Source organism: Siniperca chuatsi, linkage group LG13 (genome assembly GCF_020085105.1).
Source record: "Siniperca chuatsi isolate FFG_IHB_CAS linkage group LG13, ASM2008510v1, whole genome shotgun sequence".
Lineage (NCBI taxonomy): Eukaryota > Metazoa > Chordata > Actinopteri > Centrarchiformes > Sinipercidae > Siniperca > Siniperca chuatsi.
Genome location: NC_058054.1, coordinates 14,594,866 through 14,619,140, shown reverse-complemented (window position 1 = coordinate 14,619,140; position 24,275 = coordinate 14,594,866). Strand labels below are relative to the sequence as shown.

The 24,275-nt window shown below is 41.2% G+C and overlaps 1 protein-coding gene across 4 annotated transcripts in view; it reads left to right on the top strand.

Moving 5' to 3' along the window:
- Positions 1-4,961: 4,961 nt before the first annotated feature.
- pbx1a (pre-B-cell leukemia homeobox 1a) overlaps positions 4,962-24,275 on the top strand; it is a 47,719-nt gene continuing 28,405 nt past the window's right edge. For 2 of the 4 annotated variants that reach the window (XR_006380460.1, XM_044219860.1), the window contains exons 1-2: positions 4,964-5,635; positions 6,409-6,482. Coding sequence is in view for 3 of the 4 variants with exons in the window: in XM_044219860.1 (XP_044075795.1) it covers positions 5,451-5,635; positions 6,409-6,482 (259 nt within the window). In the remaining variant the exon portion in view is untranslated. Of the gene's footprint in view, positions 5,636-6,408; positions 6,483-24,275 lie in introns of all 4 variants that reach the window. The other 2 variants (XM_044219859.1, XM_044219861.1) reach the window with 2 other exon arrangements.

Sequence of the window (24,275 nt, the reverse complement as noted above, 5' to 3'; positions counted from 1 at the left end):
AAAATTCACAGAGCAGCTAGCGGTCTCCGAGGCTCCGGCATCCGTCACATCTCCCCCCACCAGGCACAACCCACGCTTTGCCAAGAGGTCTAAGGGCTTACAGGGGCCCTACAGCAAGAACAGACACACTCATAGAAAAGGGCATGGAAATCCTGTGGCTGACACACTGCGAGTGCCACTGGTGACTATTATTTCCGCGAAAATGATAAGCTTACTGTTTTTACATGCCATCCACAGAATGGCTGGTGGCTTTTAGGTTTTTATTATAAAACATTCATCTCCTCAGCCCTCTCTGTGTATGTTTGTGTGTGAGGATGCGTCACTTGTATCACTTGACATTTGGCTTCCCTTTTATCCTGTTCCAAGGATAGTAAGTCAAATGCTATGTGACAGGTCAACCCCTTCATATCAGTCATCCTTCACCCTGACCCAGCCTCAGCTGCACAAAGACACATCCAGCTCCTCCACACTAAAAATTATCATTAGCTACAAGATACAGGCGAATCCTGCCAGGTTAAAGGTAGGAATCTGTTTACCCAATCCCTAACAAGTAAATGCTGCATAAAATCTCCATCTTAAACAGACTATTCTTGAGTCCTAAAATGTAATTTTCTTAAATGAAGGCACAAAATAGGGGCAATGTTAGTTAACCTGTTTTCAAGAAAAATTATCTTTATATAAAAAAGTTTCAGAAAAGAAAAAAATAAACTTCCTCTTGAAGGGGTTACTGAAAAAACCGTCATCATGCTCATTGCCAGAACTAAATTAAAGGATTACTACAACAGTTTTACACATAAAGATTCAATTTAGTCATCATGTGGAGTGATGCTCAGCCTGTGAAAACAGTTGTATAAAGGAGCTTTCTAAAGTTTCAGAAAATAACCCTGATGATGTCATGAAATCTTTAGGAAAAAGCCTGCAATATAAACTGAGGGCTTTAGACCAGGCGGGGAAGGTCTGATGAAAGAGTTTCATTATAGAAATAGTCCTTTTTCACACCAGACATTTTGACTTGTCATAGTAGGAAAAGCACAGGTGTTACTATGTAATAAAAACAACGATGGCTTGGTTCTATTCAAGTGCCTCAGTGAGCCAGCACGGTGTGACAGTGAGCCAGCATCAAGACCCCAGGAACAACGCTCTGCTGTGAGACATGTGTAGGACTTAAAGGATATCTCAACCTCTGCTGCATCACTTTTGACAATGAAAATGTCTTTCGCAACTTCCCGAACTTTATGGACATGCAATACTAAATCTCTGGAGCAATCCTTTTAATGAGATGATTTATATATGATATCACATTAATGACTGGGCAGCTGTGCAGGTTTTGATTTCTACCTCAGGTTTGTTTCAAGTACCTCTTTTGCTTAAAAGCTAATCTGAGGTGCAAAGAAACTAGGACTTGTGGGCATTTAATTTAGCAGGAGTTCAAATGAGGATGGTCAACAGAGGCAGAGCAAGGGCTTGAAAATGCTGACTAGGCTCCTGTCACTTAATCTATTTGAGGTGCGATTAAAGTTTAATTCGTGCCCATCTCCTAATGCTAGCCGATGTGTGTGCGCCTCAGCAGTGGGTCGGTGAGTAGTTTCAAGCTGAGCCCAGGTCTTTTCTCTCTGTCTGGGCCTCACTTTATTCATGCCTGAGGGACACCGGGAGCTGCAAACAACTGAATTTTTCATCAAGGTTACTTCCTGGAGAGATGTGCCATGCAGTTGCTGCTTTCTCTCTCAGTGTGTTCCTAGCTCATACATAACTTACCCTGCTCTGACCTGCAGATCTCTCTGGGAGGAGTTGTTTGACCCTGGTCCAGATAGGAGAACGTGTGCTGTGGAGTCAGCATGGATTTGTTGTGAAGCTTGAAATATAGAGGTTTGGTTTACATGGTCTGATTATAAGATGTCTGGTAACACTTTATTTAAACCCCCCAATTTAGCACTTATAAGCAGTTTACTAACACTTAGTAAATGGTTTATAACACACTACAATGTTGTTGTAAGCAGATAAAAGGACATTTTAAGTGTATTTCTCAACAGCTAGAACTACTCTTAATGGATGCTTGATAACGTAACATGTTGTAATTATATGTAATGATGTGTTTTCATGAGTTTTGAACACATTTATCAACAGTTTTAAAGTGTGTGAATGATTTGCACGTGTATAGTTAATAAATGCTTTATACAGCTACATTACACAGTGTAATCAAGCATTAATAAACCTAAAAAAATTTAACAAAATAATCAAAGCTTATAATATCCTTATATTTGGTTACAACTAGATTAAAGTGTGTTTAGTGTGTCATAAACCATTTATCAAATATTTATATATTTCTTATTAATGTTAAATAAGGTAGGGAGGGTTAAAATGAAGTGTTACCAAATATGTATATCTATGTACAGTCTGTCTTCATATTTGGTAGAGACCATCCAAACAAATTACATGAGACCTTACATTATGTTAGTTTAGGTTGGCACGTGTGAAAAACTAAGACAAAATGTACTATTTTCCAATCACAAATGTATTAGAATCTATGGAACATTCTGTCTTGTTCCATATTTATCAGAGCAGCCTCACTGGATGATGCTAAACACAACACAACTCAGCAAACTCAACTAGTTCACATTTCTTTTGGGAATACCGACATGGTTGGCATTAACATTTTTAGTCTCTGAAAAACAACTCTGCAACTTCTGGAGAAAAACATCTACTATTTATAAGAATATTTTTACATCAAAATTCATTTGCAATTATAATCAAATCTTGTTTTTTTGCGGGATTATTAATGCTGCAACAACACATTTGGTTTTAATGGAGGGAAAATATGCGATGTCAGTTTTTTCCTCCTTCATTAAGGCTGCAAATGCTGTTTTTTTGTGAAATACAGCTATCAGAGCCACGGACAAGGTCTTATTTATTCTATTCAGAGTTTACTTTCCCAAAAGCATCCACAAGCAATAAGGTAATTTCTGTCTATTGGCCTACAGTGGAATAAATTTGAATTTAGAGCAAAAAGAATGAGTTCTTTAGATATTTCACACTAATCAATGCAGCTCTTGATTTTTAATTCAGACCTAAGAAGACTGATGTGTGGGAGGTATGGATCGGGATTTGAAAAACCAACCTGACGTCAGAGTGTGGTTTAAAATTCACTGTTTTGTAGACGAAGGATTGGTTCAAAAACATAAGAAAAACTTGATATTTGTCATATCTGATGAATATTTTTTCACACTTTAGAGTATACATGTTTACAACTGAACCACCATCTCGTTTGTAAGGTCTACAACACAAAGATAGTCATCCGTCATTATGACCCTGTTAAATAGGGAATAAAATAAAGCAGAATGGCTGTTGGACTGCAGACTCCCATTTCAAGGCTGTGCTGTGCAGTCTTGCAGCTCCTGAGTGTCAGACATTATCACCACCACTACCCTCAACATCACCCTGCCCCTTGTGACAATTACTGCCCTACCTCCCTATTCAGCACGTAATGAGAAAACTGACTGATCGATTTCTGTCCGGCCAGTAAAAGAAGGGAAGGAAGCATTTGGATATAGCACAGACCAGACTCCGAGGCACACGACTGCAGCACATCCACATTATGATTTATATTTTTTAGGTGTGAATGGGAGATAATTGGCATGCAATAACAAATATTACATGTTTGATGCAAAGAGTGGTAAGATATTTAAATACAGGTCTGGTTTAGGGCTATAAAATGTCATCAAATAGTAAAAAAAAAAGAAAGTCCATTACAATTTCCCAAAGCCCTAGTTGACTTATTCAAATAGCTTGTTTTGACCGACCAACAATCGGGGGGAAAATTAAAAAAAATTATTCGTTTTAATGCCATAGAAGCCTGCAGATACTCACATATGATCATCTGACACTGGTGAATTGTTTGCATTTTTGCTTTGAAAAATTACTCAACAATTAAAAAAGGACTCCACCGATTTAACATTGCACTCCTAAAACATTGTCGGACATTTTTTTAGAAAAAGGATCAAAATCGATGAAGCAGAACCAGAGATATGTCTTTTTTATTCCACGCATTCTTCTTCCTTGTCAAAACCTGGTGCCTACATTACCCACTATGCAACTCGAGCGCCTGCACTAGTAGCCGCTAGCCTCAAGCAGAGATGAGGAGCGGACTACAGAGATCTGATAAGCTCAGTTCCTTCCAACTCCACACATCCAGATTTTTTTCATGTTCAAACTTGTAGTCTTCAGACCCAACCAACGCTGACTCAGGTGACATCACTTGGATTTCCAGCAGATCCCTCCGAAGCTACAAAAAGCTTTATATGACTTCATTTCACATATGCTCCCCAAATAGTACTCCCCAAGACCTGTAAACAGACTTTGATATGTAAAAGAGAGTTCCCTTTTAATCAATTACTAAAATTGTTGCAGATTAATTTTCTGTCAATCAACTAATTGACGAATGGACTATAATTGTCGTTCTAATAGCAATTACAAACACAACATGTTTGATTTTCAGGATGTTTAAATACAAGGCTGGTTAGACTGGGGAATATAACAACTGTTGTGGTCCAGTGTTCCAACACGAGGCTTGTAAAAGTGCTCCCCAGAAACTGCTGCATGTTCTAATAAATTCATCTTGATTTATTATTCTGTGACTGATTACAGGGATGTAAATAATCAGCAGTAAAATATATAGTCAGGGTGACAGTGTGTCTTTTCCAAGCACCACCATGCTGTCCTGTTGGGTCAGAGCTTCACTGCCACTCACAATTATTTATTGGGCTACATATTCACTCTCTATCCATCACTGTATAGCCACCCGGTCCGGTCACATCTCTTTATGTTTATTACAGTGTCCCACCTTCCCGAGGAGGATGATTGACGTTTTCGGAGAGGACCGAGGTGGGACTTGGGCTTCTTCTTCTCCAATCGTGGCTCGAGGGGCGGAGGCTTTCCGTCCATACTCTGATTATGAGTCAGTTACCAGACATAAGCGAAACAATAACAGTTGGTGGTTACTTTGTATCCAAAACCTTCACGGGCAAGTTGAGGCTTTAGCGCGTTTTAGCGCATCAAGCTCTCGAGTATATCGGAGGTTTCAGGAGCTCAACGCGCTCCACTTTTAATCAGATTAGGAGCCTTTAATGTTCAATCCTGCTTTTTCCCCCCCTTCCCTACAGTAGCGGTGCAGGAGTGGCCAAAGCCAAAAGCAGCGATTCAGATCAGATTTCACCTAAACCAGCTGGGAGAGAGACCGAGAGAAAGCAGAGAGAGGGTTTGTCAGTCTCCCTCCTCCCAATTCCAGAAAATCTTACCAAGGAAAAAGGAGGAGTGTCGGGGGTGAGAGAGACGCAGAGGAATCCAGAGGAATTTCCGAGGATATTTTCCCTCTCTCCCCCCCTCCCCCCCCCCCACTCTTGATATTCAAATTTAAAAAGTTGGAGGCGAGGCAGCAGGGACCGTGGTCAAGGATGGACGAGCAGCCTCGGTTGATGCACTCCCACGGGGTAGGCATGGCCGGACACCCCGGCCTGGCGCAGCATATGCAGGATGGCACGGCGGGGACGGACGGAGAGGGGAGAAAGCAGGACATCGGAGACATATTACAGCAAATAATGACCATCACAGACCAAAGCTTAGACGAAGCACAGGCGAGGTGAGGCTACACACTTGTATTATTAATCGGAGAGCGGAAATATTAGCCAATGTTATTAGGGATGGAGGGGGGAGATAATAACATTGTGGTTTGTGTCAAGACTGCCTCTAAATGAAAGCAATTACGCCCACTGAAGTGACTGCGCGAAAGCGGAAAAAAAAGCCTTAAAAACTTAATATTTGATTATTTGAAGCAACTTTTGGTTTAATATTTTTATCAAAACTATTAATTATTGTATGATTAGGATGATCTGTTGAGAGGTTTTTTTTAACTGTGGAGCAGTTGCCACTCCAGTTTTCCAGACACTTCTACCTTGTTAAAAAAGGAGCTTACATTGTATTCCTGTGCTATAATAACAGGTTGTAGATCCTCTCCTATAGTTTTGACCCATTGCAATCAATAATAATCAAAATATAATGCAAAATACATTTGAGGCATGTTACAGTTGTAGTGTAACTGGCTGGATTTATTGCATATTATGTTGTAAGTAAGAAAAAAAATTGGTTTTCCAAAGGTTTTAAGTCTGTTATTGTGTATTTATGTGACAAAAATAATAAAATTTCAGTGTAAATATTAGTAACATTTTTCTTTGCTTTGGCTCCTGCATGTTTTATAAATTAGCCCACTTCTTACAGTAGAAACAGCAGGGAAATCTGGGGACAACTGAGTCTTGATTGATCACATTTTGTGATGTGAGAATGCCCCACTCTTTTGTTACTGTTGCCACTTGTTTGAATATTGATCTGGAAAGTGGTGTCCTGTCCTCTTTTTAGGAAACATGCACTGAACTGCCACAGAATGAAACCTGCTCTCTTCAATGTCTTGTGTGAAATAAAGGAGAAAACAGGTACGTTCTATTTTATAGTTTCTTTTGTTTGCTGGATTTTTGTTTTTTGCTCACTTACTACTGATACTGAAAAGAGTATTGTCCATTTTATGGTCTAATAGTGTATTCCTAGAATCTTAGCATCACTTCTTTCCTTTATTTTTTCAAAATCTGTCTTTTATTGTTGTTGTTTTTAAGAATGTAGATTCAGTTGTACAAAGCACAGACCATGATCAAATTTATTTGACATGATTTTTTAATTTTTTTTAATGATTTATGACATGTTTACCCTGACAAACGTCACACACCATGCACGTGAACAGCACTGGCCCCAGATGAGGTGTTGTCATTGGTCTGGAGTGTTTTCATGTCGACATTTGGGCCTTTCTAAGACTGGGCTTTTTCACCCCTCTCTGTCTGTTTCTTCTTGGCTGAAGTGAGCTGTTTTAAATGCAGAGGCAGGTCAGAGGGATTCTCTGTTTATGTTTGCAATGAGGGTCAAAGTCATGAAAAGGAATGTGTGAATTATTACACACTTAACAGCAGATTAAAAGAAGAGCAGTTCACATGATGAAAGCCTGTGACTATTCTCTGAGGGATGTGGCAGAGCGCTGTTTAAGAGGCGGCTTTTCAGGGGAGGAAATAAAACAAAATATCCAATATAACCTTATCTGTGAACACAACTTTGAAGCTGTCTTTGAGGTTATTGAGAGAGCCTTGTCACTTTGTCTGGTGTTGCATTCACAGCCATGACAGTTGGAAATAAACCCAGGGCTGGTATGGAGGCAATACATATTTCCTTAATTTGACATGAAATGTTATTCGCCGACATGTCGTTCTTATGAGTCAGAGTTTGGCACAGGTTTTCCCCACAAAAAAACAGTAGAAGGAACCAGCAGACACTCTGGGATTTTCACCAGATTTACAAAGGTTAAAGAGTGCGGTCTGTGAGGAGGAAGCTATAGTAGGTTGGGGCCCTGTCTCTAAATTGCAAGGCTTGGAAAAGTGAGAGAGTAATGCCTGGCTCTTTGTAAACTGTCTGGTGTCTCCCTGGGTTCAACCAGAGTTCGTTTCCAAAAAGAAGAACAAAGTGACTTGGACCTTTTCCTGGCTCCTCTCTTCCCACCGTTCTTGGCAACCGGGATTTCACAGAGCTTCTGACGAGAGAGGCTCCCTTCAGCCTGCAAATGCTCTTTCCCTCTGATTAGGACCAAGTTTGGAAATGTACATGTTTCAACATAGCTTATATTTTCTCTTTTTCTTTTATTAATGTATTGAATCAATTATTTTTAAGTGTGGTTAAAAAAATATGCTCCAAACTACAAAAACAAGCTCTAAATAACGACATTGCTTTTGATGCATTTAAAAGTTAAAAATAACCCAAACAATTTATGAGAGAATCGGGACTTAATGGCTGCCTCACTGTGTCCTCCCTGTCTACGTTTGAAGAGCTGAGCTGCGGCTCATCTTCGCCCATAGGAGGTTTGTGCAGACGAAACTGAAAATCCTTTCACTGCAGTGACAGAGAAAATGACTCAAACCTTCACCGTGGCATTTACAGCCAAATGTGCTGAGTGCAGTGTATGCGAGGAGAGAACAGCCTGTAATTTGTCAGGTCTTTTTTATATTCTTTATAAAGAGTCAGCTTCTCCTTGCTTTTTACATTGTTGCAGTCAGAGTGTCTTTTAGAAGGAAGTGCGAGCAGGAGGGAGATGAGTACAGCAGCTCAGATTTGAAGCAGCCCTTCTCCTCGACCTTTTACTGAAGGGAGGAAGCATTTCTGTAGATTGTATATCATTTGTTGCATGTAGTTATTCGCATGTGTGTTGCATGTACCTCTTCATGGTATATCAGTGGCGTGTGAGTGTTGACAGCAGTAATATGGGACATTGCAGCAGTGAGGTGTCCATTGGCAAGCAGATGACAAACTAGGTGGGAGTGCATGCCAATAGCGGACAGAGCAGGCCTTAACTGATGACCCCACCCCTGTATATTTGAGCCGGGGTCGGGCCTGTGTCACGGCGGGAGAGTATTTAGCAAGCTTAAACAAGCTCAGTTTGCATGCTGGGTTATGTAAAACCAACGGCAGGGGCTTGTGTTACCACTTACTGACGTTCCTTTTGGCCGCCAGTGTTGCATTTCACGTAAACGTTTGCCCCTGACTAACGGCCCCTCTCGACATAAAAAAAACTATCATCATTGTTTTTACAGTTCCTGAGAGCACTTAGAATTGGTTTTCCTGTGCTTGCTTCACATCCTGTGAAGAGAGTTGGAGAGCGTCTTTGTTTGTGTGGAACCATTACGGCGAGGGAAGCTGGCACGTACAGGTTGACTAAGTAAGAGAAGCCAGACACCAAGTCAGTGTTTCTGGGTGTCAGATTTCAGGCCTACTCTCTCTCTCTCTCCCTCTCTGTGTCTCTCTATCTGTGGGCCTGGGACTGTTCCGCCAGGCCACTCTGTGTCAGCAGCCTCACATTACCCCCTTGGAGGCTCGGGTCAGATGGAGAGCTCCTGCATGACTAATGTGATCAGACGGATAATGCATTACACCGCTTGAACTTATCAAAGCTGGAGATCTGCTGAATCAGTCGGCCCCACAAACTGCAGAACCCCTGCCCCCGCCCCCCCCCCCATGCTTGCGCTGCTAATTAGACGTGTACACACATATATTCATGGTGGTGTTGATATGGTCACTTTCAAGGACTTGTGAGTGCTGGGAGAACTAGTTTTCGTCATTAGCACAAAGCAGACATTTGTTTTGATAACTGTCCTGAAAGTGCTGTGTTGGTAGTATGGCTGCAACTAGCAATTATTTTCATTATTGATTAGACTGCCGATTGCTTTCTTGTTTAAATGAATAATCTTTTAGTCTATAATTGTGAAAAATAGTGAAGAAACTACCTAAGTGACGTCTTCAAATGTCCTGTTTTGTCTGACCAGCAGTCCAAACCCCAAAGATATTGAGTATACAATGATATAAAACAGAGAAAACCAGCGAATCCTCACATTGGAGAGGCTGGAAACAATTTTGCTTTAAAAAGTGACTGAATAGTAGGCTGAATAGTTGCTGAGAATTAAATAATCCATTAATCAACTTATCATTTAAGCTCTAGTTGGTAGACTTGAAAAAAATGTCTATGCTGATAAAATTTCAAATTACTATTTATGGTATTTTCTGTAACATTAAACAGTGACGGAGGTACTAGTTGAGCTCCCATGAAGCAGTGGATAGACTGGTCACTATGGCTCCCAGTGCTGCTGTTTTTCAGTATTTAATTGACATGGCTGTCCATGATGAGTTCAGGGGTTAGTGTTGCCTCTCTTTGTTACTCTCCTCTCATCTCCAGTGACAGATGGAGGCATTAGTCTCCAATGTGGCGCTGTCCTGAAACTAATGGCTATGTCCTTGGTTTCCCCGCGCTAGCTGGGAGACTGTATATCTGTCCACGGCTTGGAAGTGCCGAAGCAGCAGTTTATCCCCCCATGTTTTAGTTTCCACGGAAATAAGGCCGAACAGGACTCTGTCTGTTCTCTCATAAATGACTTCAAATAAATAACTTCAAAACGAGTGCGAAATTTTCCTGAGAAAATGTTGCTGGGCTTTGATTTGCAAGTTTATAGGAAACTTCCTCCACTTACCAGAAACGTTCCTCTAAGTGAATAATAACAAACATGCAATATATTTTTACAAGTAGTCTGAGCAGGGATGTGCTGATTGTAAGTTTATCTTTGCTCTTAAAGTGAGTTATATCAAACATAAATAGACCGGATTCCATTTTACCCACTGGCATTTCCTCTATATTCATATTTATATTCACTACATTACCAGTGCACTTCAGAAGCAACAGCAAGTATTTTTGCTGTTCCCTGTCCTCTGATATAAACTCACTCGCAATTAGGACAGCTAATATATTATGCAAATGTTGACTGGCTTAATTGTTAATCATGTTTTAAGAGGCTAATTACAGCCCTGTATATCTGAGGTGGGAGTAGTAATTAGCCGCGATAACAGATCTGGCTGTAGAATGGTCATATTCTGTGTGTCGACGTATGGCAAGGGAGGGAGTGTATGTGTGTGTCGCTAGGTATGTTTTGTGTTTGTTTTGATTGATTTTTGGCAGTTGTAGCAGCTATTTTCTGCCCCTGTAAACAAATGAAAAATCAAAGTTTGCATGCAAGTTAACATGCAAGTGTTGCACAAGTGTATGTCTCCCCCCGCCCCCGTTTCACCTTCATGGAAACAGCAAGAAGGACAGAGGAACAGAGATCTATCAGTTCACCTATTCATCTCTATCCATAGTTGGTTTCCTGCACTCCTCAATCTGAGTTATCTGATGCAGCAGTACTGGCTATTCTGCGAACCGGCTTTTATACAAGGCTGTGTTCTTAGTTTTCTGACAGAGATCATATTCAGATCCATTACGCTAAGAATGCCTTCCCACTTATCGAATATAAAATTGCTTTAGAGAGGAAATTTGCTCTATGGCGGAGTGGAGTTTCTTTTTTATCAGATGTTTGTCTCTGGAGCAGCTTTTAGTGTCTACAAAACAGCTCTGGTGACATTACTGCAGTTGCAATTGCCTCAGCCATTGTTTTTCTTATTGGTGCTGTTTGGATTTGATTGGATTTTCCACAGTCTCGTGGAATTGCCTCACGCAGCAGGACCGGTGAACGCGTATATCCTCATATTGGTGCTGTTGAAACACCTGCAGATCTTATTACTGATACGTTCATGGGGCTCCAACTGTGCAGTCCAACTACCTCTGGATTACACTGTTTAGTTTTTCATATTTCATAGTATTAAATCTGTTTAGTAACACGTCACCTTTTTTTCCCCTCTGTTTGACTGAAGAGACAAATCAAAAATGTAACGTTCAGATTTTCTTGGCCACTTTGATGGAGGTAGTTGCCCTGGCAGTTGATAACTTTTAATTCAAGGCGTGGGATCTCATTTCTCTGGCACCCTGCCACTACGATGTAAGTGGCGTGTTGGCAGCATGCTGAGGTTGTACAAAGGAACCCCCCCTGACTTCGATGAACAGTCAAACATAAAATGGCAAGCACTCTTCCCTGGCTGACTTAGTAAAAATGACATAAATTAATACATGCTGCTTAAACAGGACCAAGATTAATGGTTGCCTTTCGCAGCGGCTTAGATCCACTGTCAGTCGCTGCTCGCTGCCCAGATGGAATCAACACCAATCAATGAAGCTACCCGACTCTCCCTGCATATCTGCTTAGGATGTTGAGTGGGGCACACACACACACACACACACACACACACACACTCACACATTTAAATATATCCTGTACATGCAGACACATTCAGACACATATATCACGCAAAAAAAACTGAAAAAAATTAATTGCACCCTCGTTGATGCAGTATTTTTGCTCCTCTCCTCAGCATTTCTTCATATAAACTCGTAGGCATATCTTGTATTACTTCCCATACAGTGGGATGTTCAATCAGGTGCCACAAAGTCAGATGGGGAAGAGCAGTGAGGCTGATGCCTCAGTAGTGATTGGATGTTTCAATTACTGATAGTAATGCCATGGTGTAGTGAGTCATGCAGTGCAGATAGCACCATTTATTTTAATCAGGACAGGGGAGAGATGGGTGTGGATGTGTCTCCCTCGTTTCAGAGTAGTTTCACATTTAGATGCAGGGGAGGGTGCTCTCTCTCTCTCTTTCTTTATTTCACACACAAACACACACACACATGCACAGACACACACATGCTCAGGTGGATTGAGAGCAGAGGAGAGGTTGCCGTGGGTAACGCATAGCGACAAGGTACTCTCTCTGTGAGCTATTCTAATTTATGTTAATAAACCTTGCTGTTGCCGTGAGAGACAAAGGGGCCACAGATGAGCCTTGGTAACCTCGGCACCTTCACTGGAAGGAAAGGCGCAGACAAAGAACAATGCAGACACACACACACACACTCTGAGAGAGAAAGAGAGAAAAGATATTGAACTGTAGAGAAAGACACAAATACTGTGGCGGAGAGCGATGATAAATTTAGCCACACAAAGAGTTGTTTTTGTGGCTGCAAAATCAAACATGCTGGCAATCTTCAGTGTGGTGTGTGGTATCTACTATTTCTGTGCGTGTGTCAGAGAGTGTGTTGGAGGGGCAGAAATAGGCATGCAGGCAGTCTCTTGGGATTGTTGCTGCTAAATCCGTGGGGCCTATAGAGACACGGGGTGCTGCAGTTTTGGATCACTTCCCGGGGCAGATGTGACACCACAGGTAGCATTTAGCACAGTGGGGCGAGAGCATGAGCGTTAGCAGAGGTCAGCACTTGGCCTAGCTGCCTGGCAGTGGAAAGACCATCTCAGAAAGGCAGATAAGGGCCATTAAATCTGCTTCTCTTTCAGGTAAAAAAGGGGAACCCTCAGCATGTATGAATCAAGAAAATAACCACAAAACTCACTATAATGTGGATTAAAACACTTGCAGTGATGTACTGTAAAAATCCAGTCAAAACTGCCATTAGGGTGAGATCATTTCACTTGTTTTCAATGTAAATCAATACATTGAACGAATGCTTGAATCAATTTACAGTAAGGCAACTTGCAGCATGAAAATTCTCATTAAACTGAAATTGCATCAGAAACAGTTTTAGATTTTATCAACCACCAGCTGGTTTGACTTGTTATTAGTTGACTTTTTACAATGGAAAATCTACTTAATGTTTATTTTAAATGCCTCACTACTACACTATTGTAATTTTCAGTGTGAAAACTAACCAAACAAATTTATAGTCTCAATTCTGACATCTAACAAGGTAAAATATGTAAACTGTTTTTCACAGTAACAGCATGAGGATTGATAATAGAGTGGTGCCTCCTTGCTGGTTCCCTGTACTGTAGATATCCGTATCCCAACCCAAAGAGTGAAAGCTGTGGGTTTCCTCTCTGCCGTCTGTCTGCTAGCTTGCCTTTGGCAGTGTTAGTTCTGGACAGTTAACTCCAACTGAAATTATGTTAATTGCTGTCATTTTCTTTTTTCTACTTGAGCATAATCAGCAAATTATATACTTCTGTTCATTTATTACCAAGCCACTTCCAACTGAGTTTTTACCCTTCAAAGATCAAAAGTTAGGAAGTAGTTTGCTCATAATGTGTGTATACATGTGGGTTTATGTGCACAAATGTGTGTTATCAACAGTTTGTGTAATAGTTTGTCATTATACTAGCAATATTATGTCTTAAAAAGTCTCTGAAATGTTGGGTGGATGCACGTATAGTGTCAGTTAGAACAAAAATGTGACAAAATACAACTTGTAATTTGTGTATTAATACCTTGCCTATCCTCTTCTAATTGTTAACACTGCACAAAGCTTGAAAACTATAAAATTAACACCTGAAAAGCATCCGTGCTAAATCCATGCAAAAACGTTTTTGTTGCTATTTTGTGTGTCAGAGAGATGTCAGTTTTGAGGCCATTTTTGTGGTACCATCCAGGATGGTATCATGTTGTAAGATGGCTCTCATTTGTCAGAGATTTTAGGTATTTACAAAATGAATATTTACAAAATGAATATGGACAAATTAAGAAAAACACAATATTTCAAGATGAAGGGAAATACAGGAATCCTCTCCAAAGCATCGTCCAATTTTCCATGCTGTTTATTACATTCATTTTTATCTCTGATTTTATGCTTATGTTTTATGAATCCAGTGTTGTTTATGGAAATCCCCGTGTAAATCAGTCACTTAGTATTTGTATGTGTGTGTATGTATGTATGTATATGTGTGTGTTAACAGAGAGTAAATAGTGCAATTTAATGTAATTTGCATGAGGGTTTGTAAAGTACTTTCTTTATAATCTCAACATTTGAACATCTGTAACTGACCACCCACCACGTGTGTGTGAATGCAAGAACGACACACACACACACACCCATACAAACATAATAATGTACTAGTTGTTGTCTGCACTCTGAAGTCTGTTGAAGCACAAGTAGATTCACTGATGTTCCTCATAACTGCTGCATTTTACTGTACTCACCATAGGAAGGCAAGTGTGTTAGTTTAGACTAAGAAGACTCTCATTTTACAATAAGCTACACCACATGACATGAGGACAAGTTCACATCTATTTCCCCTCATAAAATGGAGGATTATATTAATATGTAGCAATAAGTGAATTTACATGAATAATCTGAGATTTTCTTAACAATAACTTTATTTAGAAAAATGAAAAATAAATTGTCTTTTTGTATACATCAGTTGATATCCTATTACAGTTTTGCTGAGGAATCTTTATTTATTGTCTTTTATTTATTAAGCTTGACTGAGCACACGTGCAGCACCCTGCCACTGACACTTGATGCCCAGTATTGTTTTTTTACTTTTAGATAAAAGGCACCTTCACTGTGTGTGTGTGTGTGTGTGTGTGTGTGTGTCAGTACCTTGTTCAAGTTCACTTTGAGCCTTGTTTTTAGAATTTGGCATTTAGTGTTTCTTATTCATGCTTTCACAAGATTTGAACAGACGACCCTGTGATGCCACACATGCCTCTCACGCCTCGAGGCGAGCAGCTCTTCTTCTTCTATTATATTTTATTTGGCTTGCTGGCACCATCTTGTAGCCTGTTTTATTGGACATGTCCTTCAGCACCATGTTTAGCAGTCTCCTCCCCTAAACACATAAAATTCCTTTATGTTCCTATTACTTGAGTTTATGAAGAGCGTCTTCAGCCCCCTCCCTGCTGATGAGATCATATTGATAGATTGATATTGGGAGAGTTGTAGTGTGATCAAGGCGCGGGGGTTAAGCGCTTCTTGGATAGTTTAACCTTGATAAAACAGTTGTTTCAGTGAGGCTGATTTTGCCCCATCCGTCTTCATCCGTCAGGGCCCCGTTGAAGTATGCAAATGAAGGCAGTAGAGGGAAGCACCGTGTGCGGTTAAATGGGGCGTTGCGAATGTGCGGTGTACCGCGCCGACGGGGTGATACTACTTACTGTCCAAATTTAGTGTGTCTCTTCTGAAACATCCTTCCCCCCTCTCTTCCTTTTTGTCTGCATTTCAAGAATATATACCGCCCTGAGAGGAACTGTGGCCTCTCGTAAAATGATTACAGCTGTGGCAGCAGCAAAGCACTTTATGCTTGTATGTGTGTTTGTACAGATTTTAATGTTTTTGAGCTGGAATTTAGTGACTGCAGAACAGTGTGTTATCCCTTTATTTGTGTCTTTGTGTGTGCAGTATCTGTATTTACATGTTGTAGCGGGTTTTATTGCAAGCTCTAGCCATACATTTTAGAATATGGCTGTTTATCACGCTAATTAGTGAGTCTGGAGGTGTAAGGATAATAATCTTTATGATAATAACTGTTTATGCCTTAACACTGCTCTCCATTCACAGTTTATGTTGCTCGGGCAGCTTCATTTGCCTGATGTACCTACTCAGCAGCATTAGGGATGTTTTTTTGTGTGTTTGATTCTCTCATTTATCTCGTGTGTCGGCATATTGATTGATTCCCCTGCTCACTCATTATTTTGTTCTGTTCTTCACAACTCATTTTCAGAGAGGGGGCCAACACTGAGGCCAGAAACAGATACCATGTCTCTTCTCTGCTGTCTGACTAGCCACCACACACATAAAGCTGTCAATCAGGAGCTTTCCTGCCTGCCCTTTGTTATGGAACGCCAGCTCTGTGGGTGGGTCCTCTGGGTGATAGATGGCTCAGAGAGCCTATCGGACTGCAAGAAGCATCCATCTCTGTCTGGAGCCTGTTAAACAAGCTTGGGAAAGCAGCCATGTAGTCCTAACCACCACTGGCCTCCACTAAAAAACCCCATTAACATTAATGAAGGATAGCTTTAAAAGTTCTTCAGTAATAGGCTTGAATTGGATTTATGAGTCAGATAGTTTGCCAGAGAGTACGGCATGAAAAATGTCACTGGTAGATAAATGGAAATGAGCATTTGAAAGGTCTCGTGACACTGTTTCAGCAAGGATTTCGGCTCAGCTTCGAACATTTTTTTTTATCTTGCCCCTCAATCATTTTCTCTCCATGTCTAAAATCAAGCAGCAGCTTCAGAGTGGCTGTGAGGCAAAGCAAGCTGTTTGATGCTTTAAGTAACTGCAAAGATAAAGCTGCTCATCTTACACACAGTGCTGCTGCTTCTAGAGAAAAAAAATAAGTTCGTAATACTTTTTTTAAAAGGCCTCCCAGGTGGCACTGGCCATTTCAATATCTTGCAACTACCACTTTACCTGTCTGCAGGGTCCCTAAAGATGGCTGATGTGAAACTGCCATTAGCCAGCCAATTCCTCAGCCACAGATTACTCTGCCAGTACGTGGTAATCACAATGTTGAAAAAGGTCTGATTGCACTCCATCCAACCTACAAAGTGTGGCATAAATGGGTTTTTCGAAGTTTCTGCAGTCGGTTGTTGGTATGTCATCATAGTGCATTAGGACTGTCAGAGACAAAATGGCAGTTTTTGAAACCTCTTTCATTTTGTGTGAATGTTAAAAGGATGCAGAAATACACTCGGACCAAACCAGGCTAGCAAGGCCTCAGTGAGATTGTTCAGCCAGAGCGCCTAGTGTACGAGTCAAGTCAATTTTGCTTGCATAGCCCAATATCACAAATCACAATTTGTCTCAAGGGACTTTACAATCTGTACAGAATACAACACCCTCTGTCCTTAGACCCCCAAAAAAACATTCTAACAGGGAAAAAATGGAAGAAAGCTCAGGAAGAGCAACAGAGGACGGATCCCGCTCCCAGGACAATAGATGTCGTGTGTACAGAATAGATTTACAGCAGAAAATCTTAGCTTATACAATTATGATGACAAAATGTAGATTGTAAAACATGCGTACGAGCTGCAGCACGTAACGCCATTCACTAGCTTCCATTGAAAATGTAGTTATTTATAAATATTTCTCCCCCCTCTCTCTTGGTTTCTCCCTCTGTCTGTCTTCTTCATGCTCCTCTCCTCCCATCTCTTGGCTAGTCTGCTCTCTGCTAACCTCTGATGTCATTAGCGTTGGTGGGAGGTTGAAGGAGAGAGGGGTTGCTATTCTTAATGAATTCCGCTGTGTCTTTGCACTCCCCCACCTAGTTAACCCTACCCCCCTCCAATGCTCAAGGTGTCAAATTAGAGCAGCTGGAAAAGGGGAGAACAAGGAGATGGACAAGGTACACCTCACCCCACCTCATTTCCTCACTCTCCTTCAAAATACCTAATACGACATGATATTCATGAATAGTATCGATGTAACAACTATGCAAAAATGGTTGGATGCACTCCACATATTCACTTTAATGATTAAGAAGCTGGTACTGCAGTTAATAAAATATTACTCATACTGTGATGCGCACTGAAAGTACAGTTGAAGGAGTATTCACCATCAGGTACTTTCACTCTGTTACGTACAGTATCATCAATCCGCAGTGGTGGAAGTAGTATTCTGGTCCTTTACTTAAGCAAAAAGACCAATACTACAATGTGAAGGTATTCAATTACGAGTCTGTCTCTAAAGAATCAAAAGTAAATAGATTTACAGGATGGTCCCTGTTAGTGTTATATTATAATGTATATTGGATTATTATTACTGAATATGTAAGCAGCATTTTAATGTTGCAGCTGGTGGAGTTGGAGCTAATTTAACCTATTTTATATACTGCTGGGGAGTTTAATCTACTGTGCCTTTTTTGGCTTGTAACCCTTAAAATGAAGCACGTGTTTTCTTGCAACCCCATGGCACATATTGCATATGCACTTCCACCAAAGAGTGATTTTTTCCCCTCTAAACATCTCACTTTGTTTGATTTGAATAATTGTTAGCAACCAAAAAAGGTAAAACTAGAAGCATCGGAAAAAATCCTTTCCTATCCCATTTATCATCTCAAGACCCTTTGGAGTTTTCCTGTAACCCACTGGAGGAGTACTGACCCCATGTTGGGAACCACTGATCTACTGATTTTATATGTTAGTTACAAGTTTTTAGAATCTAAATCAGCAAAGTAACTAGTAAATATAGCTGTCAAATAAATGTTGTGGAATAAACATACAATATTGAAATGCAGTGCAGTAGAAGTATTAAGTAGTATACAATTAAAATACTCAAGTGACACAGAAGTAGCTAGAACAGTACTTGAGTAATTGCTTTCCGCCACTATCGATCTGTGATTTTCAGTGCATTTTGTGATATAATTTTGTCATTTCTTTACCAGCTGACCAGCCGGTGCCCCAGTCTCACTTCAAATCCACAGAACTTTATTTTCAATCATAGCTGAGATCTCAGCTATGTCAGGCTGAATTTGGGGAAATGTGTCTAAAATGATGCACAAGACATTAAGAATGTTTCAGTTTGATAAATAGTGCAGCCATAAAAAAGATTTTAAAAGGTTTTAATATTTCACTCATCATATACCTTCAATTAATAGCTGGAACAAGCTAATATAATATATGTGATACTGTGAGAGAGTGGAATAAGATGATTTTTCTAGAATTAAAGGTGCTTCAGGGGAAATAAAAGGGGAAAAGTGGATGCTAAGGGCTTAACCTCAGCTTACCTCATCTATATTTGTTTCAAATGTTTCAATTTGTTTGACTTCCTTCTGTCGTTTCGACAGCCTCCCGAGAGGAGGGCATGAGTTTGTTGCCTTCACTGCAGAGTAATAGTGGTAGTGACAGTGATAACATATCAGTCTCCTTCGTAGCTCTGCAGGAAACACCTCATCATGATGTCACATCCTCTTCGTTTGGCCGGTGATCCTCAGGAAAGATGCAAGCTACATCGCCGGTAGCAGTTTTTAATGATGCTAAAGTGTTTCAGGGTGGATTTTTCCTATGAGCCTAGCAGAGTTGTTGTTGTCTACTTCACCCCGGCGTTAACGGTTGATAGTCCTGACTCAACAGAGAGCCGATATCCCCCCGTGGCTGTGCTTACTCACTCCTGAGCCCGGCGTTTAGTTTTCCTTGGCAGACCCAGGCCACAGCTCATTAGACTAAGAGAATGTGCCTGCCTTAATTAATGATATGTAAATATCCTTGAATTGGCCACATTTGCATATTAAGAGAGATTTGTGGAATCTGTGGAGTAATATATTTTAATTAGGGATTAATTAAAAATAATGGGAATTTCATTTCGCCTGGCAGGTTGTATTTGGTGTGAAGCGTGCGTCGGGCCCAATCTTTGAACGCTGAGGCAGCTACCAACATGTGAAGGAAGATCTGCTCTTCCACCTGCTATCTGTGCTGCATACAAACATGTGTGTGTGTGTGTGTGTGTGTGTGTGTGTGTGTGTGTTTGAGGGCACACACACACACACACACACACTCTGGCATCACATTCCTTGAGATGCTAGAGCCTTCCCAGGGGGTCTTCACAAAGCACTGTAGCTTTGAAAAGGGGGGGATCCAGCTTGAACACCCACAATATGTTTTTGGGGATGGTCCCAGTTTGGCTTGATTTCATCTCCTCTCATCTTTCTGTTTTTTCCCGTGTAGTTGGGGAATGGCTCTCAGACACGGAACACTAGTTATGTTGGCAATTATGTTAATGGAATGCCATTAGGCCATGATTGTGTATGAGCAAATGGGGAGAGAGGGCACGTTTTCAGAGACCCAAGTCAATGTCTGCTTTGATCCACTTCTAGGAGACTCTTTGCCAAAACATTTTCCAACATAGTCCTTCGTTTTTCACTCATAGATCTTCAGTACAGCAAGCGGTTTGACCATCATGTCAGGGGTTGTTTCATTCCAGGCTATTTGTGCTGGGTAATGATGTACTCAGTGTGTTTTTTCACTGACAGCTGTGAAAATAAATCTGAATAGAGACAAAGAAACCATCTGTCATCAGCATCACTAATAGCACTGATAGCACAGCCACTATCACGGCATCTCCTAGGTGGAAATCATCCCCATTACCCAAGCATCAAGGCTGCTTCCTGCTTCCTGATGCTCCTCGCAGCAGCATCACACACAAACATACTCTTCCCTGTTTTACAGTCTGCAAAGACGATTTTTGAAGCATTCGGCCATTTTTCAGTCATTTTCGTAGAGCGGGAGGATGCAGTAAATGTCTGTTTTTCTTCGGGCTGGGCTCAACGCGGAGAGAGCTCCTTTGGCATTTGTGATGTGTCGTCAGCGCGCTGATGTTATTGATCCAGGACCTTCCGAATTCATTAGGAGATCCAGCACAACTGTGCTGCATCTTTATTTATGTTGCTGCCCCCTCCCTGGCCTGCCTCTCTCTCTCTCTCTCTCTCTCTCTCTCTCTCTGCCTGACTCCCTGTCTGCCTTCCTCTTTCATCCTCCATGCATTATTCTTTTATTATTCTTTTACAGCTGCCTTATCGCCTGCATTTTGGTGAGGATAAGACCTGTCATCTTTGGGTCTTGTCTGGGGAGATGATGGGAGACTTCAAGGGGGAGGTGGATGGGAGGGAGGAGGGTGGGTGTAAAGAATGCCTTTTTTCCCCATCTGAAATGGACCTCTCTCTTTTTTCTCTCTCATCTACCTTGCTCTCTTTCACTCTCGCTCTCGCTGTCTCTCTTTGTAATGAGAATCTCTCCCTAATTGAGGGAGCTGCAGCGAGCTGGCCGAGGGCGGCAGGGTTAGATTGTGATACTGGCTACGTGACCGTTATGCTGATAGAGGTGGCAGATCAATAATTTAGGCCCTGACCTTAATGGTGGTGTTAAAACGCTCATTCCTCTGGAGTCTGGAGGCCTTAAAGGTGCAGAGTTGGATAAAGCCACAGAGCTGGCTGGATGTGGAGGTGGGAGTGGGGGATGGTGGGAGAAGCAGATAAGAGGAGATGTGGAGAAAGACAGAGAGGGAGAGTGTATTTGCAGTCAGCCCCTCAGTCTGTGAAAGGAGGGATCATGAGTGATGTTTTTCCTGCTTCTACATTCAGACACTCACATTGTCACCAACATTCATCCTCTTAGTATCTATATGAATGCCATAAGCTATTTTTTTTCCCTTTCCCTGTATTTGGTATCTGGTTGTAATCCGTTTTCATAAGAAATCCTCCACCCATTTTTACTGATGCACTGAATGCATCACCAGACACCAGAAGTGAACAAAGACTGCGGTAACGAGTGGGTTTAATCTGGTTCTGGGCTTGTCTTGTGCTCCTAGCTTAAGGCCATGCACATTGAGGATTCGGACAGCCATCGATTTGATTCTGAGGGACATTAACGTCACGGCCTCATGCGTCTCTCTGAATCTCTAAGACCTGGACTCATTCCCTGCTGGCAGGATGCGACTATCTCAGCTCTCCCCTGCTCCTCCCCACCCACCCAGCCAGCCACCCACCCTTAGGGGATGATATATTAGATATAACCAATTCAATTTTATGCAGCCAGGACAGACGCCCTGGGGACATAAACACACACATTTTTAATACACTCCTCACCAGGAAGCCCAATGTGCCAGAGCCTGCGGCTGCCCTGGGTCTCCTCTCACACTCAATTATTAATGTAACGGCCGTAGTGGCTTAATTAAATAATAAAGACAAGCTCACTGCAAAGGAATGGGCCAAGGACAAGTCAGAAAGGAGAGGCAGCTCTTCTAAATGTCTGATTTTGACATATATGAGGATGCAGTGCTGTAAATATGTGATATTGCAATAACGTTTGGTGACAAACTGTCGTATCCATCACCAAATCTACATTGATGGTTAATATATCCATTTATTGGGTCACAGTTGTTTTTTTTTTACTATCTATTAAATGAAGAGTCATTTGTTGGAAAAGAAGAGGCCATATTCCATATAAATTGCTTTGAAAGTGGTTAGTCTTTTTTCCAGAAAGCCCTTTAAAAAAAAATATTTTGAGGGAGAAGTGTAGACTTTTGGCTTCAAGTCTCAGATCTGCTCATAAATCAATTGTCTTGAGAGTCGGGTCAAACAGGGGCTTGTGATACCTCAACTACATAAAAAGAACGATTTCCTCAGATTATGGATTCCTGCCACCTCAAGGGCAAGCCAGAGGAAGCACTCTGTCTCCGATGTGATGAAATGTGGCGTTATCTTTTACTTTGTTTCATTAGATTCACTGGAGATTACACACTCTATCCTCAAAGACTAGATTTTCCAGCTTTCTAAGATGAGAGATCTTCTGGCCTCGGGGCAAGAAAATATATTTCCAGCTCCCTTCCCCGGCCCATTTCTTGGGGTTCATGTCTGTTTTAACTCGCAATTAATTATTCAAATTCATTTTGAAATGCAGGGTTACATTTTGAGTGGCTTGTTCAAAGGCAAAAGCAGTCTTTTTCACTAATGGCAAGTAAGCTCCACCATTAGATTGAAAAATAGGCCCATTGTGTGTGTTGACTTGGTGGCGTACTGCGATGAAGGATTGCGACAAACTGGAGTGTTTAAATCGGCGAATTGAAATTAATGCCCTCTCAAAGCCAGGCTTGCTGACGATACATTAAAGCTAATACTCCAGTGAGGTCGAGCAAATGTTTGTTTATATACATGAAATACGCTCGGAGAGAATGAAATGATTGGATTTTTGCCCAAGTAAACACTTATATTAAAGAGAGAGACAAAAGAAACAATTGTAATGCAATGAGGTGTGGGTGCTTTCTATGTTTATTGTTCCTTCTTTGTTTTTGAGCAGACTAATATTTCCTGACATGTTTCATTTATGACATTTTTTTTAAATTCTCTTTTTCTCTTCCCATTCTCTTTTTGAATAAAGAGAGAGGGACATACTTAAAGCATGTCTCTCTCTTTTCGTCCACTGACACATTGAGACACTTTCAAAGGTCATGCCTCAAGTCTGTCTTGTCACATCTTATTCAGGATGGTTTTATTTATTCATGCCACTTTTTGATTTTAATAATTTAATGCAGTGAAATGTTTCTTTCATACAGCTATAAAATGCTCGCAAGGAGTGTTGACGTCTCTGAAAATATGGTTATAAGGCTTCTTTAAACGGCGCGGACAATCCCCCATGTAAAGTGGGAGCTGTTGCCTTCAGTAGAAGCTGTAATGTGTATTGATTGAAATTATCCCTCACCTCCACTGCAGCCAGAGGATCTCACAGGTGCCGGGGCGAAGAGGCAGAGTGTATAAGAGGCTCTTTTTGTACTTTTCTTTTTCGTTTAGAATTTAATGCCAGCGGCTGAGAGTGGTATTTATTTTCCTCAGACTCTGCTCTGCTATCCTGGAGTTGGCAGAGTGATTTTGTAGAATAGAAACATTATAGACTGTTAGTGTCAAAGTGTTAAATGTGATGTATAGACCTGGGGGTTTCAGAGGGAGGAGGGTGGATGGGGGGTTGAGGAGGAGGCGGTAAGGAGGTGAGCACTGCCTGCCATAACTGGAGCAAGGTGCTCATGGGAGAGAGGAGCCATCCACCATGTGAGGGATAGCAGGGTAATGTGGCGGGAGGTAATGGCTTTTCTCAGTCCGCTGAAACAGAGGGGAGATCATTAGGGGCTGCCGTGCCGCATCGCGCCGTCCGTTTACCCCGACTCTGCCAGCATCTCCTGTCAGAGCAAGGATGTGGAGACACTCATTGTGTTTGTCTGTCTGTTTTCTGTGGCGCTGGCAGCGTTGCTCCAAAGAGGCAAGAGTGTTTGATTATTATTTTGGGCCTTTCTTACTGGGATGGATAGACACTGACACTTCGGCTCACAGCTGCACTCAGATATTTCCTTACCAAATGCTTCTCCAGCTGTGAAATCAAATCAAAGAGCGAGGCCAGACCTGATGACAAAAACAAAACTCCTTGACTTCTCCTTTGCTGTTATTTAATCGAGTATTACTTTTCCACAAGCAATACAGGTATTGGGCGCAAAAGTGTTTAAAAAATAA